The following is a 13,596-nucleotide window of genomic DNA, read 5'->3' as shown; positions in this document are numbered from 1 at the left end:
AAAAATTACATAGTTGTTTTATATGATTTTTTTTCTTTTTGTGGTTTTCTCACACTGAAGAAGATATAAGCGTCGGCAAGTACTATCATTATTTTTTCTATTTACTGGATCACGGAATCAAGCATTTAATAGATTCAAATAAATTAATATCTGACAAAATTACTTTAAACTTATCAATAGCAACAACACATGTATTATTAGGACACGTTACTTTAAGACCTTATATATTATTCGTGTCCTATTTCTTTCATCTACATTTTCCATCGAAGCAATGACTTGAATGAATAAATTTTACTTACTCTTATTATTTTTGTAAAATGGTGTTTCCATTAAATCAAATACGCATTATCATACATGAAGTCGGAATTTGGTCGCATCCAGTTTTTCGATAGTTCGTCACTATTCATATTATGGTTATAATACTTCTAATGGAAATTAGAGGTTAGAAAAAAACAACTTCAAAATTTTCATAAAACCATTACATTTATTGTCAAATTGAAAAGCATACTTTTGTTTAACAAAAACTAGCCAAAATCTAGTTTTCTAAAAAAAATCCTAATTTACCAAGTAGTGTTTTGTTGTATGAAAGAGAAAGGGACATATGCCCTTTAAAATTCTATCGTGCAGCCTTTGACGTTGCTAGAACAATACATATGATTAACTTTATAGCCCTTAAATGACAACACAAAAACCTAATAATGAAATCTTGCAATGTTATAAGGGCGAAAAAAGTTTCACATATGTACAAACGTTTTATTGTAATATTTGGAAGTGTTTCTTAATGTTAAAACAAATCAATCGATATAGACAAGGGAAACACTAGAACATTGTGAAAACATCTAGATCACTCTACGACCATTAAACCATTAGTACATAAGTAAGCGCAATAACATATGGTAACTGACTAAAATTAAGAGAAATTTTCACCACCCCAAAACAAACCCCTAAAAAAATAATAGTGAAAATAAGGTATTGCCAGTAACTAAAACTAGTAAATAATAATAATAATAATAATAGGAATTATATGAATATAAACATGTGGGAAATAAATGAAAAATTGGAAACTGGTGTTAAGAAAAAACAACATAATCTTGGTCGATCTTTTGGTAGAATAAAATGTTTGTTAAAATGATTAAACAAAATTTTTTTTACGCCCCCGCTATATAAGGGCCATAAGACTACTGCGGTTTAAAATAAGCAAAATGGTATTTTTGTATACATAAAAATGTCAGTTATCAACATTATTGGACGACGAATATATTTTTATTCTTTTCAGAAAATGTTATTGAGAAAACCAAGATACAGTTGTCGTCTGGCACCAAAACAACTATTACCGCAAAACAATGAAATCTACATCTGTTTTCCTGTATTTACATGCTTGAGGTAATACACATATTCGCTTTTGTGGTTAATATTTTGATATACGACCATTACTTGAAAGGATACGTTAAACCTTCAAGCTATACTCCCTTTTTAAAAACACATTCTACCTACAACTAGGCGTAAATAATTTCACAAATATAGAACATCGATTTTAACTCCTAATCACAAAACTACATAATTATATTTATGTTAAAAATCTACATTAATATTATTATAGTGGAAAAGTTGGTATAGCTTGAATTTAGTTTATCTATCTGAATTTAAAGTTTGTTTGTGTGCAATGAACTTATTATAACGGTATAAAGATTTGAGGATTATCATCATCTAATGAATACAGTTTTAGTAAAATATTTTTGAAATCCCCAAAAAATTCATTTTAGAATACCAAGACAGAAAGCGTAATAGTGCCATAATATTCGCAAAGAAATTATTAATACTGAAACTAAGTATACATAAAAATATTACGTAATGTTACGGGGAAGTAGCACATAATATACCCGCTAGATAAAGTAAATAATATAAGGCATAAGCCTTAATAAAGTTACATAAAAAGATATTTATATATTTAAAAAAAACTTTAGTTAATATAGGCCAGTCTTACATGAAAGCAATATATTACGTATGTATGTATGTATATAATAAGCGAAAATAACATAATATAGTATATAACTACCCAAACAAATTCATGTTTAAGGTTTATGCAATCGTATAGTAAAACCCCTCTAATCTAGTTCGCTGTTACACATTACAATAATAATTAGAAATATTAATATTTATTATAACCCTGTGCATTATATATATATTTTTTAGTAATTTTAATGGAGAGCGATTAGATATTAATATAAATTTACTATAAAATCATTAGAAACTAATAGTGCGACTCTTGTTAGTTTTAATAATATATTTTAGAACTTTTATTAATAACCATCACTACATATATTTGTCTTAATTAAGGCTGTTTTTTTATCTAAATAAAGGGACATGCAAATAAAAAGGAAAATTCTAAAATATGCGAATTAAATTTATTTTGCGTAGCTCCATTGGATAATAAACTAATTTCCAAAATTAGTATGGGTTTGAAAATCACAGATGGAATTTAACTTTCTAATAAAGTTAATGAACATATTTCAGATTTTTTTTTAATTTGCTTTGAAACTAATCAAAAAAAAGAAAGTCTAAATGTTAGTAAAATTATGTACAAATCAACAAATTCTTGTTAAAACTTTCATCACAGAAAAAAGACTTTTGACTTAATATTTGATAAAAAGTATGTACATAATTGTTGATCATTAGCTTTTAAATAAATAAGTCGGAAACATATATGGTTCAACAACATAGATAGACTGAAAAACAAAATTAAACGCACACTGAGAACGCTGTTTTATTCCGGTAAATGTGGAAACTATTAGCAGATCTATTCAAGCAAAAATGATTTTTTAAAATGCTTAAATTTTATTTAAATCGGTTGTCCTCAGTATAAATTAATATTTGTACGAAAGAATTTCTGAGATAGAAAGAAATTTAGTATAACTATGTTTTCAATTCTATATATAGGAGAACATTGGGTGCATTTCCTTATTTGAACCAATCACTTCAAATGGTATGATATGAAATCTCATGGTTCGTATTGCAATACAAAAAAATGTTTTACAGGTTTTGTGAAGTTAAATGTTATAAATAGTTAATTCAAATTTCTTAGTGTCTCTTCTAAATGTCCCAAAAACAGATAGGTATGTCAATAAGTGAAATAAAAAAAATAAACAAGGAACTATAAAAAAACAACTATTTTGACAACGCCATATTAGTCATCTAAATGGTGCAAATATTTATAACTAACATTTATAAATATGTATTTGTATTTAACACCACAGCAAATTTCTATATGCTATACTTGAGAAAAGTCCTATATATTACTTTATTTCGGCGCGATTCATAGGTTAGAAAAAAGTAAATTATAACTGTATATTTAAACTATTATATTCCCTTGATTAGTTTAAGAATTCTTACATTATTTTATATAAGCTAATTTTTTTTTTGAATTTACAAAGATTCAGCAATGTTATTTAGCGGTGCTCTATAGAAAACAACACGTTTAATAATCTTGTAATTGAGCCCTTCAGAGGAAACATTGCAAGGGAAAAGTAGAAAACATTTCTAAATTTTAAAGCGATCGTTTTAAGTAAAATAATAAAAATTCAAATAGGAGGCCGCCAGATAACTGATATATGTATATTTTCCTTAAAACACTCTTCTTTGAATATGTAATCCTGTATTATTTTGAATAATTATTACCCCAAATTCTAGTGAGGTAAACATATCCAATCAAAATCGGTCCAACCTGCGTTTATAGCAAATTAAATCTCCAAAATAAAAAGACTAAAGAAACTGAGAAGTAGATTTTTCAACTAGGCTTATACGATTATAAAAAACAAATCAATATCAGCTGTTTCATATTCCTTTCCCTAAACTATAAATCCATACCGAAAAGAAATCACTATAACATTGAAAAATCCTTAATATAGCAGTGAAAAATCCTGATAAATATTCAGTATTTATTATTAATATTATACCCCAAAAACTTACACTAGAAAATCCAAAAATATTTTAGTTATTTTACACATCTACTATATTTAAACATCTATAATGTTGTAAAAGGTACGAATACCGTATGATTTGTCATTGGCCGAATTTGAAAATTGTTTGCACTAAGTTATTTTGTCTTAAACGGGTTAGATACTAAACATGGACAAGCAACAGTCTTATTATTTTTTTGTATAAAAGATGAACTGTTTTCTGACTAAAGTTTTAGTCAAAGACCGCCCACCTAGCCTAATCATATTATTATTACCTAAGAAAATTAAAAACCAAAGAAATTGAGCAAAAAACCTTCAAAGATCGACCAAAGTTAAACAGAGACCCTTTACCAATTATATATACATTAAAAACAATCTAGGATTTATTAAATATCACAACTATTTATCTCGTGTTACTCTATTGACGTAAGAAACTCCCTGTTAAATAACATTTAAGATATCTAAGTGCAAAACGTTGGTATTATAATGTTAAGTTGGATTTTATATTTATAAATAAGTCTATTAATGCAACTTTGGTCAAAATAGAGTAAATCTATTCCTAAAATGTGGAAATTGTAATAGAATCACAAAGTGAGCATTTTCCACTCTGTCTCACTTCAGTTTTTCTGCCACCCTTCCACTGTCTATTTTGACAACTCTAAAAATCAGTCGACTAAACCATTTGTTATTACAATAACGAGAAAATCTCTCTTTAAGCCTAGAACTGGTAAAAATTTATGCATAATTTGATTTTGCGAACAAAGGAAGATAATATGTACATTTATCGAGCCATCATTGATATGAATTTTGTGACTTACTAGGCCAATTTTATAGTGAAGTACTTTTTACAGAATCACTATTGTGAATTCTCTCTAGATAATAATAATTAAAGAATTTCCTTCATTTTTCCTTTTTTATCTTATTAAAGCTTTATACATCAAACAACATCAAACATTTAAAAGACATTTATAGATGGCATAGTCGACTGAATGCTAAATACACATCTCAACAAGATTAAATGTCAAAAAACAATAGAGTACAGACAATCATAGGTTACTTCTTAAACAGGCACATCAAATTGTATTTTTATTAATAACTACTACAGTAAAAATTCTAGTTATTTCAATATTTTTTACGATTAGTACATATCAACGGGCACCGGTCAGATTATTAAATATACATTTGTTGTTTTTGGTCGGTCAAAGAATGTTGTATAAAAATGGGAGAACAGAGTGTGTAATAAAAAGAAAAAATGTTTATCGACTTACACCTAAATTTCACTAGTTTTATCCAGCCTTGAAACAGTAAATCTAGCAAATAGAAGCTCTAGGTTGTCAATACAGTTTTATATGTCTATTCCTAGGAAATACATAAAATCCCTATTTGTACTTGATCTTAAGGAATAGTCTTTATAGCCAACGCACTGATTTGGCAAGTTAAAATCATTTTCAAGGAAAATTTAAACCACAATAAAACTATTCATTTAATAAACAAGAAATGCAGTTTTTCAGTGCGTCGACGTTCATCTGTCCCTATTGAAATAAAATATCTGACCGTACCCAAAATATTAATTCTAATAAACACTTAACCCTCTACCACAGCACTATAAAAAGAAATAAAAGCATAAAATACTCTAACATATTGACAAATTATATTTCTAAACAAGCCCATTAACACTAATTTAGTACAAATTGACCCAAGTATTTTTTGTATTATTTACAATAAACGATATCGAATGGTCGGCATGTTGTATATATCAGTCCTAAAAAAAAAAAAGAGTCAGATCGATAAAAATATGCCGACAATTCTAAATCAAATTACCTAACATCACTATATTCCCGAAATTAATTTGATTTAATAGCTAGTGATTTTTCCATTTTATTTTTTGATATGATATAGGAATTTCAGCGCTTTTAATATTTCAAATAGGCCAAATATTCAATTTTATAAAAATAATGGTTACACAATACAGTCCTAAAAGTTCTAACTACCCGGCGAGTTTGTGCATGTTTGGTTTATTATTGTGAGATACGGATTGTCTAGTACACTCAATAAGTAAGAAAAGAAATATAAAATGCCGATAAGAATTATAGTTACAATGTTTATGGTAATACTTTATATGGAGACCATTATCCTTTAAACTGGGATATATTGATTATGCGGAGCAGGCTCGGGTAGTATTCGATTACTTGCTATTCTGACTGACTCAGTATGTTCATATTTCAACGTTCGTGATTAGGAATTTAAGATATAAAGATTGAAAAGATTAGGTATTGGTAATGTTCAATGGTTACCCAATTAAACAATGTTTTTTAATTATAAAACACAATATTACCATCATATAATAATCATCAGCAGCAGCGGAGTGAATACGATTATATCTTTAAGAAGTTATTAAAAGCTAATGGAATGGAATAATAGTACACTGCAATAAAAGTGTTATGAGTTACTGTGCTGTTGAAGCGTACTGTAGTATTAAATATTCTTTGTAAAGAGTTAATTAATAAAATACCTATTCGCCTACAATTGTATTCTTCAATATTCGCTGCATTATTCTAATACGATTGTCTTGTAATTGAATACAGAATAGAATACTTTATCCAGGATTTGTATTCCAATTCTGTAATTCAGTATTCTACCCAAGTCTGATAGGAAGATATCTATTAGATGTTTTAATAGTTTATATTCCCATTAAACAGAATTTTGGCAAAATCCCTGAGCATTTAGATCAGTACTGTAAAAAGGCTGTCACACCTTAAATTTAAGGGCAATTGGGATTTGGCCGTTTTGCTTATAATATTCCCCAATTATATTTATTAACCAGACACACACATGTATTGGAATACCCAACTAGCATTTTTGGCAACAGCTAAGTAATCGCGACTATAAAGAATACTTTAAAGTTGTGGTTACTAGTCGCGGGAACCGTTTGGGCACCGTTCTGTTTTACCAAAATTGGGAATGATTTTGCTGTAGCAAATACGTAATTCTATCGTCCCGGGAACTTCTTTTTAACGTCCCATAGTGGTTTTCGGGATGTCATAAAGTAGTAATTGTGCAGTGCTAGTTACTAAGAAGTTACTGAGACAATATTATGCAAACATTTTGATTCTCTTTCTTTGTCAACACAAATAATTTTATAGGTCCGTCTTTATTCTAAGTGATGGCGTTGTATCGGGGTTAATCTACTTCATATTGTATTTAATATAGCTGATATTATCGCTTACCGGAGTGGAAAAATGTAAACGAAGCAAATTTTACTGTTAAAAATAGGCAATATAGGACGAAAATAAAGAATGTCTCATTAAAATCATGACTTTTAACAAAAAAATATACCAAGTCTAAATATTTAAATTTAATTTTTTAAAGAAGGTAGATAATTTTTTTCACTCCTCTTTACGCCTATGAATATAAGAAGTCTATAATTTAATAAAAATTGCATAAAATGTAAAAGTATTCCACGTGCAATACCTTTTCACAAAATGGAGTCAAATAATTAAAAAAAAAATATGGCGAATTGTTGTTAAAGTTACCAAGAAGTTTCTTTTGTTACTTCAAAGTAAAAATGACTTAGGAATAAGTAAATTATTTCAAAAAAATGCTACTATAAAGTATATTTTACTGCATAGTAGAAATAATTACTTAAAGGTAATTTGCTTTAATAGCCAAGGTGGTAAATATTACTTTAAAAAAGAAATAAGGGTAACTATTTCGGTCTTGTTACTGATAATATTACTTCAAAGTGTATTACTGCGTGGTAATATTTTGATGTTCCTATGTAGTCGCAAGAACTTGAAATTTAACTTTGTAATCGCGCTTACTTAAAAGTTCCTATTTAATCGTCCCACCGACCAATATTTTCTACTTTATAGTAACGACGTTGTAAAGGTAATTAGGTCAGGTCGCTAAGCGGTATCAGCTACCATCAGAGTTACCGCAAAGTAATAATTACTATATAGTCAAGTATTAAGTTAATATTACGTATTTCTTACTACTATTTTTTACTTGGCAGTTATTTAAGCTTATAAGATATTTTTTTGGTACCAGTTATATAGTCAAACAATGTTGTAGCCGTAACTAAAATTGCTAGTTGGGTAGTCAGTCCATGACTCACATGCAAAGGATAATTAGCAGAAGAAATAGTTTGCACAAAAAAATAATAACGCCGATAACAAGTTTAATTTTACTGCAAAATGACGACAAAAGAAAATAATCAAAAGAGATCCTAGTGGCATGATATACCTGAATAAAAACGACGCATTATCGTGAAACTATCCCTAAATGATAAAATATAGAGAAATAGCGATATCAGAAGCTACGATATTAAAAATTATGCAATTTATTGATTGATAATTCAAGTAAAATGAAAAAAAAAAAAAAACATTCCATGAATAATTTAGTGGACTCAATGGAAAATAGACGTAGAAGTGTGTTAAAGAAGGGTGAAATTTTTCTCTATATAATAATTTTAGATGCTATTAATTTTCTGAGATGCTTCCAAACTTTAGTGAACTTAAGATATTTAAAAATATTTACAATTAATGAACAATTTTGGACCAGTGTAGTAAATCATTTCAGCTGTAATTTTTTTTTAAATCTTTTGCATGAATAAACCAGTTTTTGTGCATCATGGATATATGACATCCTTAATATACTTAGCAAATTATAGCAATTAATTTGACGAAAATTTCGACAGTTTTGGCCTAAATGAGATTTTAAAAACGTTCACAATATTTTTAATAAATAAATGTAGTATTATGTACAGAAAAAAAATTAATTAAAGCTAATAATCCTAATCTCAACTAAAATATCAGAAATCAATCCATCATAACAATTTATTCTGAAATATACAAACATGTGAAATACAATTTTAGGTTATATTTCAACAAAAGAAAAGTTATTTTTTACACAGTTTACACGTCGCACACCACCCTTTTAAACATTTAATTAAACAATAAAATCGAGAAGCTCAACAAATTTAAATATATTTTTTTTTTAAGATTAGTGATTTGTTGAGAAGTGTAAATTTTAGTGCGCCGATAAATATTAGGCATATTAAAATAACATACAGCTAAACTATTAAAATGCGTATTTTTAGGCATCACCTAGATATCATTATGCAATATGTCCCAAAATAGATAAAACTATTAAAATGTTTAATCCTTTTATATTACGTTCATATAGCACGAACCTAAAGGATTTTTTTAACATAAAACAGTTTTAAATAATTGAGGGACAAACCCCATAAGTGCGTACAAAAGCATTTTTTAAATATAATTTTCTTAATTACCTCTCGATTTTCAAATAATATTATATTAACAAATAAATGATACCATACAGCTACCACTACGATATTCATCTGATAAAAATAGTTTATCAATAATTACAAACGAACTCCATATACAAGTCCGAGACTCTTACCTTTAAACAACAATTTCATGTTAGCAAGTTCCGACCACCGAAATAAAAGTATAGTTTAACTACCCTAAAAACAAAAACTCTCAAGACCCGAAAGAAAAAGGGTCTTTGAGAAACATTACATATGAAAGGCAGTAACACGTTTATTTAAGCTAAAAAACTTTATCCTAAAACATATATGTTGAATATTAAACAATAAAATAGGCAGAATAATATTTTAAATACTATGTACAATTTTTAAAAGTCATGGTTATCACACCTTAAACAGAAACTAAAGCCCTTAAATAATATTAAAAAAAAAAACAAACTTACGTTTAAATGAAATCTCTATAAACCCTAATAACTACTATCACTAGAAGATCTGGGTACGTGGTTTTCAAAAAAAGTGTTTAGACCCGTGAAAAATTGTAAAATAAGACAAGTTGAATCCTATTTTGATTTATCGACAAGTATTCACGTGTTCGATTTAAGGCATATTTGAAAATGGAATTTTTTGTATTTGGGCATTTACAAAAATACTTCTTGGTGCTAAAAAACACTAGTTTTTAACACATAAAAAATGCCAATGATTTAAATCAAGCAAACAGAAGAGGTTTCATATTTTAGATCAACCATTTTCAAATATGTAAGTCTAAACCACAAAGGATGTATTATATACTCTTGTAATACATGACCCATTCCTTAAAAATTAAAACTATAATGTAACAATATTAGGTATCTGATCTGCGTATAATAAAAAGCAGACATCAACAATAAAAAAAACAATAATTACTATTCATTAGTCAGTTGAAAAACACAAGGAAATTATCAAGAACTCTAAAGCCTGCTATAGAGTTTCATGTTCAATATAGGCATTGCGTCGTTCTTTTTTATAAAATATTTATTAGATTAGCCACTTAATAAAAATCTTTTTTTTAATTGTAGTGCAGCTTGTGGCATATAAGACTCACTATTTGACCCTATAATAAAATATTTTTAAGCACTACATTTTGCGGAAAAATATTTGTTCATTTTTTGACTATGTACAATACAAACTCTACCAATAATTATCGCTATAAGTCAGTAGAAACACTGATAGAAAGACACAGAGTATGTATTAAAAAAAAATTTCGATACAAATTGGAAATTTTTTATGTGCCCTAAAAAATTAGGTTAGAAATTATTTACCGTGTAAATAATGCTGAGTAAGTATTTCTATGTTTGCTAAGTCGGTTTAAACCATTCTAATTTTTTGATAGTTAGTTCACAAACAGTTTCAAATTAACTTATAGACTATGGACATATTTGAACCTATTCATCTAACGTCGTTTAGAATATACGCTTAGTTTCGTGTTCCATGATTTTCGACATTACGACGACACGAATAGCTCGGCTTTTTCGCTTTTAAAGTTCCTTTAGCGAATATTACTTAGAAGCTTGGCCGGACCTAGTATAACCAAATACCTGAAAAGACATAGTATATATAAAAACCAACATTTTGTATTCATTATTATTAAATACCATAATACGTTTTAAATTTAAACATTATTTAAAGTCTCTTTAGCTGTATTTGTTATTCGTGTACCCAACCAAAAGTACGATCAGTATTTATTAAAATCTAGTTCTAGGTAACAATAGTAATTTACCGACGATCATAAGAGAGATTTAAAGTTACATTTGTTGATAATTTTTTTTATTTTACCACTTCAGCAAAATACTTTATTTAAACTTCTACACTTATTTCGTTAACCAAGTTAACGGACGCATTTTCTTTTAGGCCACTTTTATTTACATTTTAAGGAGGTTCATTATAGAGAGTTGGTTAAGTAGAATTTTTAATACTAACCAATAGATAAGTTTACATTTTTATCATACAGGGTGATTTTCAACCTATGCGCATAAACTTGGGAAATGGTAGATGAAGATCAATAATGAGTAATAATGAGAAAAAAATTTTGTAAAATATTTTTGGTTTCCGAAATAAAGTTAAACAAATGTCAACAGAACGTGTATTAGACGAACTTATTTTGTTTATTAATAAATGATAGTAAACAAGTCATAATGTTTGGAATTTGTTGTTTGGAATCTTTAGCAGTACTTAGTTTGTTGGTGGCTGTGATCGTTTTCGATCGTTATTTTCACACGAACGAAATAAAAGCGTCAAATGTAATGGCGCACATTTTTACAAACGAAGAACTTGTCGACATGGTTTTGGTTTACGGAGAAACGCATCAGAATGCAGTGGCAGCAGCTGATCTGTATGCCCAAAGATATCACCCGAGACGTGGGGATTTCTTACGTGTTATTCAGCGGGGTAGGGAAACTGGCAATTTGCGGCCGCGGCCTGGACAAGATGGAGGAGCTATTAGACCTAGGCACATTCTAAATCTGGAGGAGGATATTTTAGAAGTTATGAAGAACAACCTGGAATTAGCACTAGGACAATTGCAGCGCGATTTGGAATATCGCAATTTACAAGTTGGCAAATTTTATGGCACGATATTTTCTGTATCGAAAATAATGGAAACAACTTCGAATAGTTGCTTTAAATTAGTTTATATTAAACACGTTAAAAAATACATGTTTTTTATTTAAAAAAATATGGATATCTCCAAAACTAAAAATAAGTTTATGCGCATAGGTTGAAAATCACCCTGTATAACCACAAAATCTCCTCATCTTTTTATCGTAAATCCCAAAGTTTCAAAGTTAAAGTAATATTTCCAGTGGTATTTTGATCTCTCTCCATATTCTTAATGTTATAGGTTCCAGTAAAAAAAAATATTTATTCTAAATTTATGTTAAACTTACCACTATTCGGTGAACCAGAGATTAGTTTGGTAACCCTTTCCAGGGCTTAGTGGCGCAAAACCATATCCTGCAGCTGCCACCTGAAAACAGTTAACAACTTTTAAGTGATTGATTCAAATTGAAAACTAAAAACACATTTTAATTGCAGGAGTTAGCATAGAGGTGTGTTAGAATAGATTTATACACTTAGAGGTTCACCTCTTAATGAAACTTAGCAGAACGATCTAGTGGTTTTATACGACTGTCTTTCTCTGAGCATATTGAGATATAGATTTTAGATTTAGAGCATACTGAGGTTTTAATAACTCGATATATACAAATTTTCAAATGTTTATCGATTAGAAATAGGTTAATAAATTCTTAAAGGAAGTGCCATTCAGGTAAACATTATTAAAAAGTGCTTCCTTTAATTAATTATTTTAAGAAAATATCTTCCTAGTATTTTAAAAGTAGCTTTATTATCATTAACATGGTTGTTGACAAAGCCGTTCAATACTTAAGATATATTCAAAAGGGAATATTAATAATTTAATCTGGCAAGTAGTTAGGTCTATAAAAAAATATTAACAATCCCAGTACAAAATTGGTTATAGCAATAAAGAAAAGCCAACAACTATTATATGGTCAGATCATCACTAAAAGAGTCCTCAAGAGTATAATGACACTTTTTTTAAAGCTCTTTTAAATCTATTGAGGCAATGTTGAGGTTCTTATTCTAAGAGGTCGATTAAATATTTTTTTAACCCTATAAACAAAATAATTTTTAACTTTTTCAGTGTGTAGAATAGGTAACCAGAGGCTGAAGTCATCTGTATCCCATAAGAAGTACATTTAATAATTTCATGCTAATGTGTTTTAAATATCTAACAAAAAGGGGATGATAAGACTCATGGTTATATCTTGCTTTATAAAGGACTCGAAGTGTCCTATTCTGTAATAAAAAAAGTGAGTTTAAAAGATACTGATTCTCTTAGCGCATAATATGCATTTTTCGCTATGGAAAAACCAAGATTTTAGAGATGACTCTCAGTGCATAGCAACCAGAAGAAACCTTATTACACACCCTATTAATATGTTCTTGATAAAAACATATTATCCTGAAACCTAAGGTCAGTATCAATGGGTATACCCAAAAACTTGTTCGATATCTGTCTCAGAACTCCATTATCATTGCTACTAACATTATCTCTCTGACATTTAAAGCACAATAAGTTAATTTTTCTTTCACAGATAGTAGGGGTAGGTCATTAATGTACAACAGAAATAATAGCTGTCCAAGAACGGAGCCATAAGGGTCTCGACAATAAATCTGGTGTTCACCTGAGCACCATCCATTAAAAAGCACTTTTTGAACACGACCGGATAGGTAAGATTTAAATCAGCACAAGGAAGAACCTCTAAACCCATCCTTGTAAAAAAGAACAATGTATAA

General features: G+C 28.5%; 1 protein-coding gene across 4 annotated transcripts in view; it reads right to left on the bottom strand.

Annotated features, from left to right (window-relative positions):
* Window positions 1-464: 464 nt before the first annotated feature.
* The window catches only part of LOC126737015 (homeodomain-interacting protein kinase 2), a 62,441-nt gene continuing 49,309 nt past the window's right edge, over window positions 465-13,596 (bottom strand). For all 4 annotated transcript variants that reach the window (XM_050441691.1, XM_050441692.1, XM_050441696.1 and 1 more), the window contains exons 23-24: window positions 12,165-12,244; window positions 465-10,817 (exon numbers count right to left, since the gene is read on the bottom strand). In XM_050441691.1, the coding sequence (XP_050297648.1) occupies window positions 12,167-12,244 (78 nt within the window). In that variant the 3' untranslated portion in view covers window positions 465-10,817; window positions 12,165-12,166. The remainder of the gene's footprint in view (window positions 10,818-12,164; window positions 12,245-13,596) is intronic.

Source organism: Anthonomus grandis, chromosome 6 (genome assembly GCF_022605725.1).
Source record: "Anthonomus grandis grandis chromosome 6, icAntGran1.3, whole genome shotgun sequence".
Lineage (NCBI taxonomy): Eukaryota > Metazoa > Arthropoda > Insecta > Coleoptera > Curculionidae > Anthonomus > Anthonomus grandis.
Note: the sequence above shows the minus strand (reverse complement) of the source record. Positions and strands in the feature narration are given on the sequence as shown.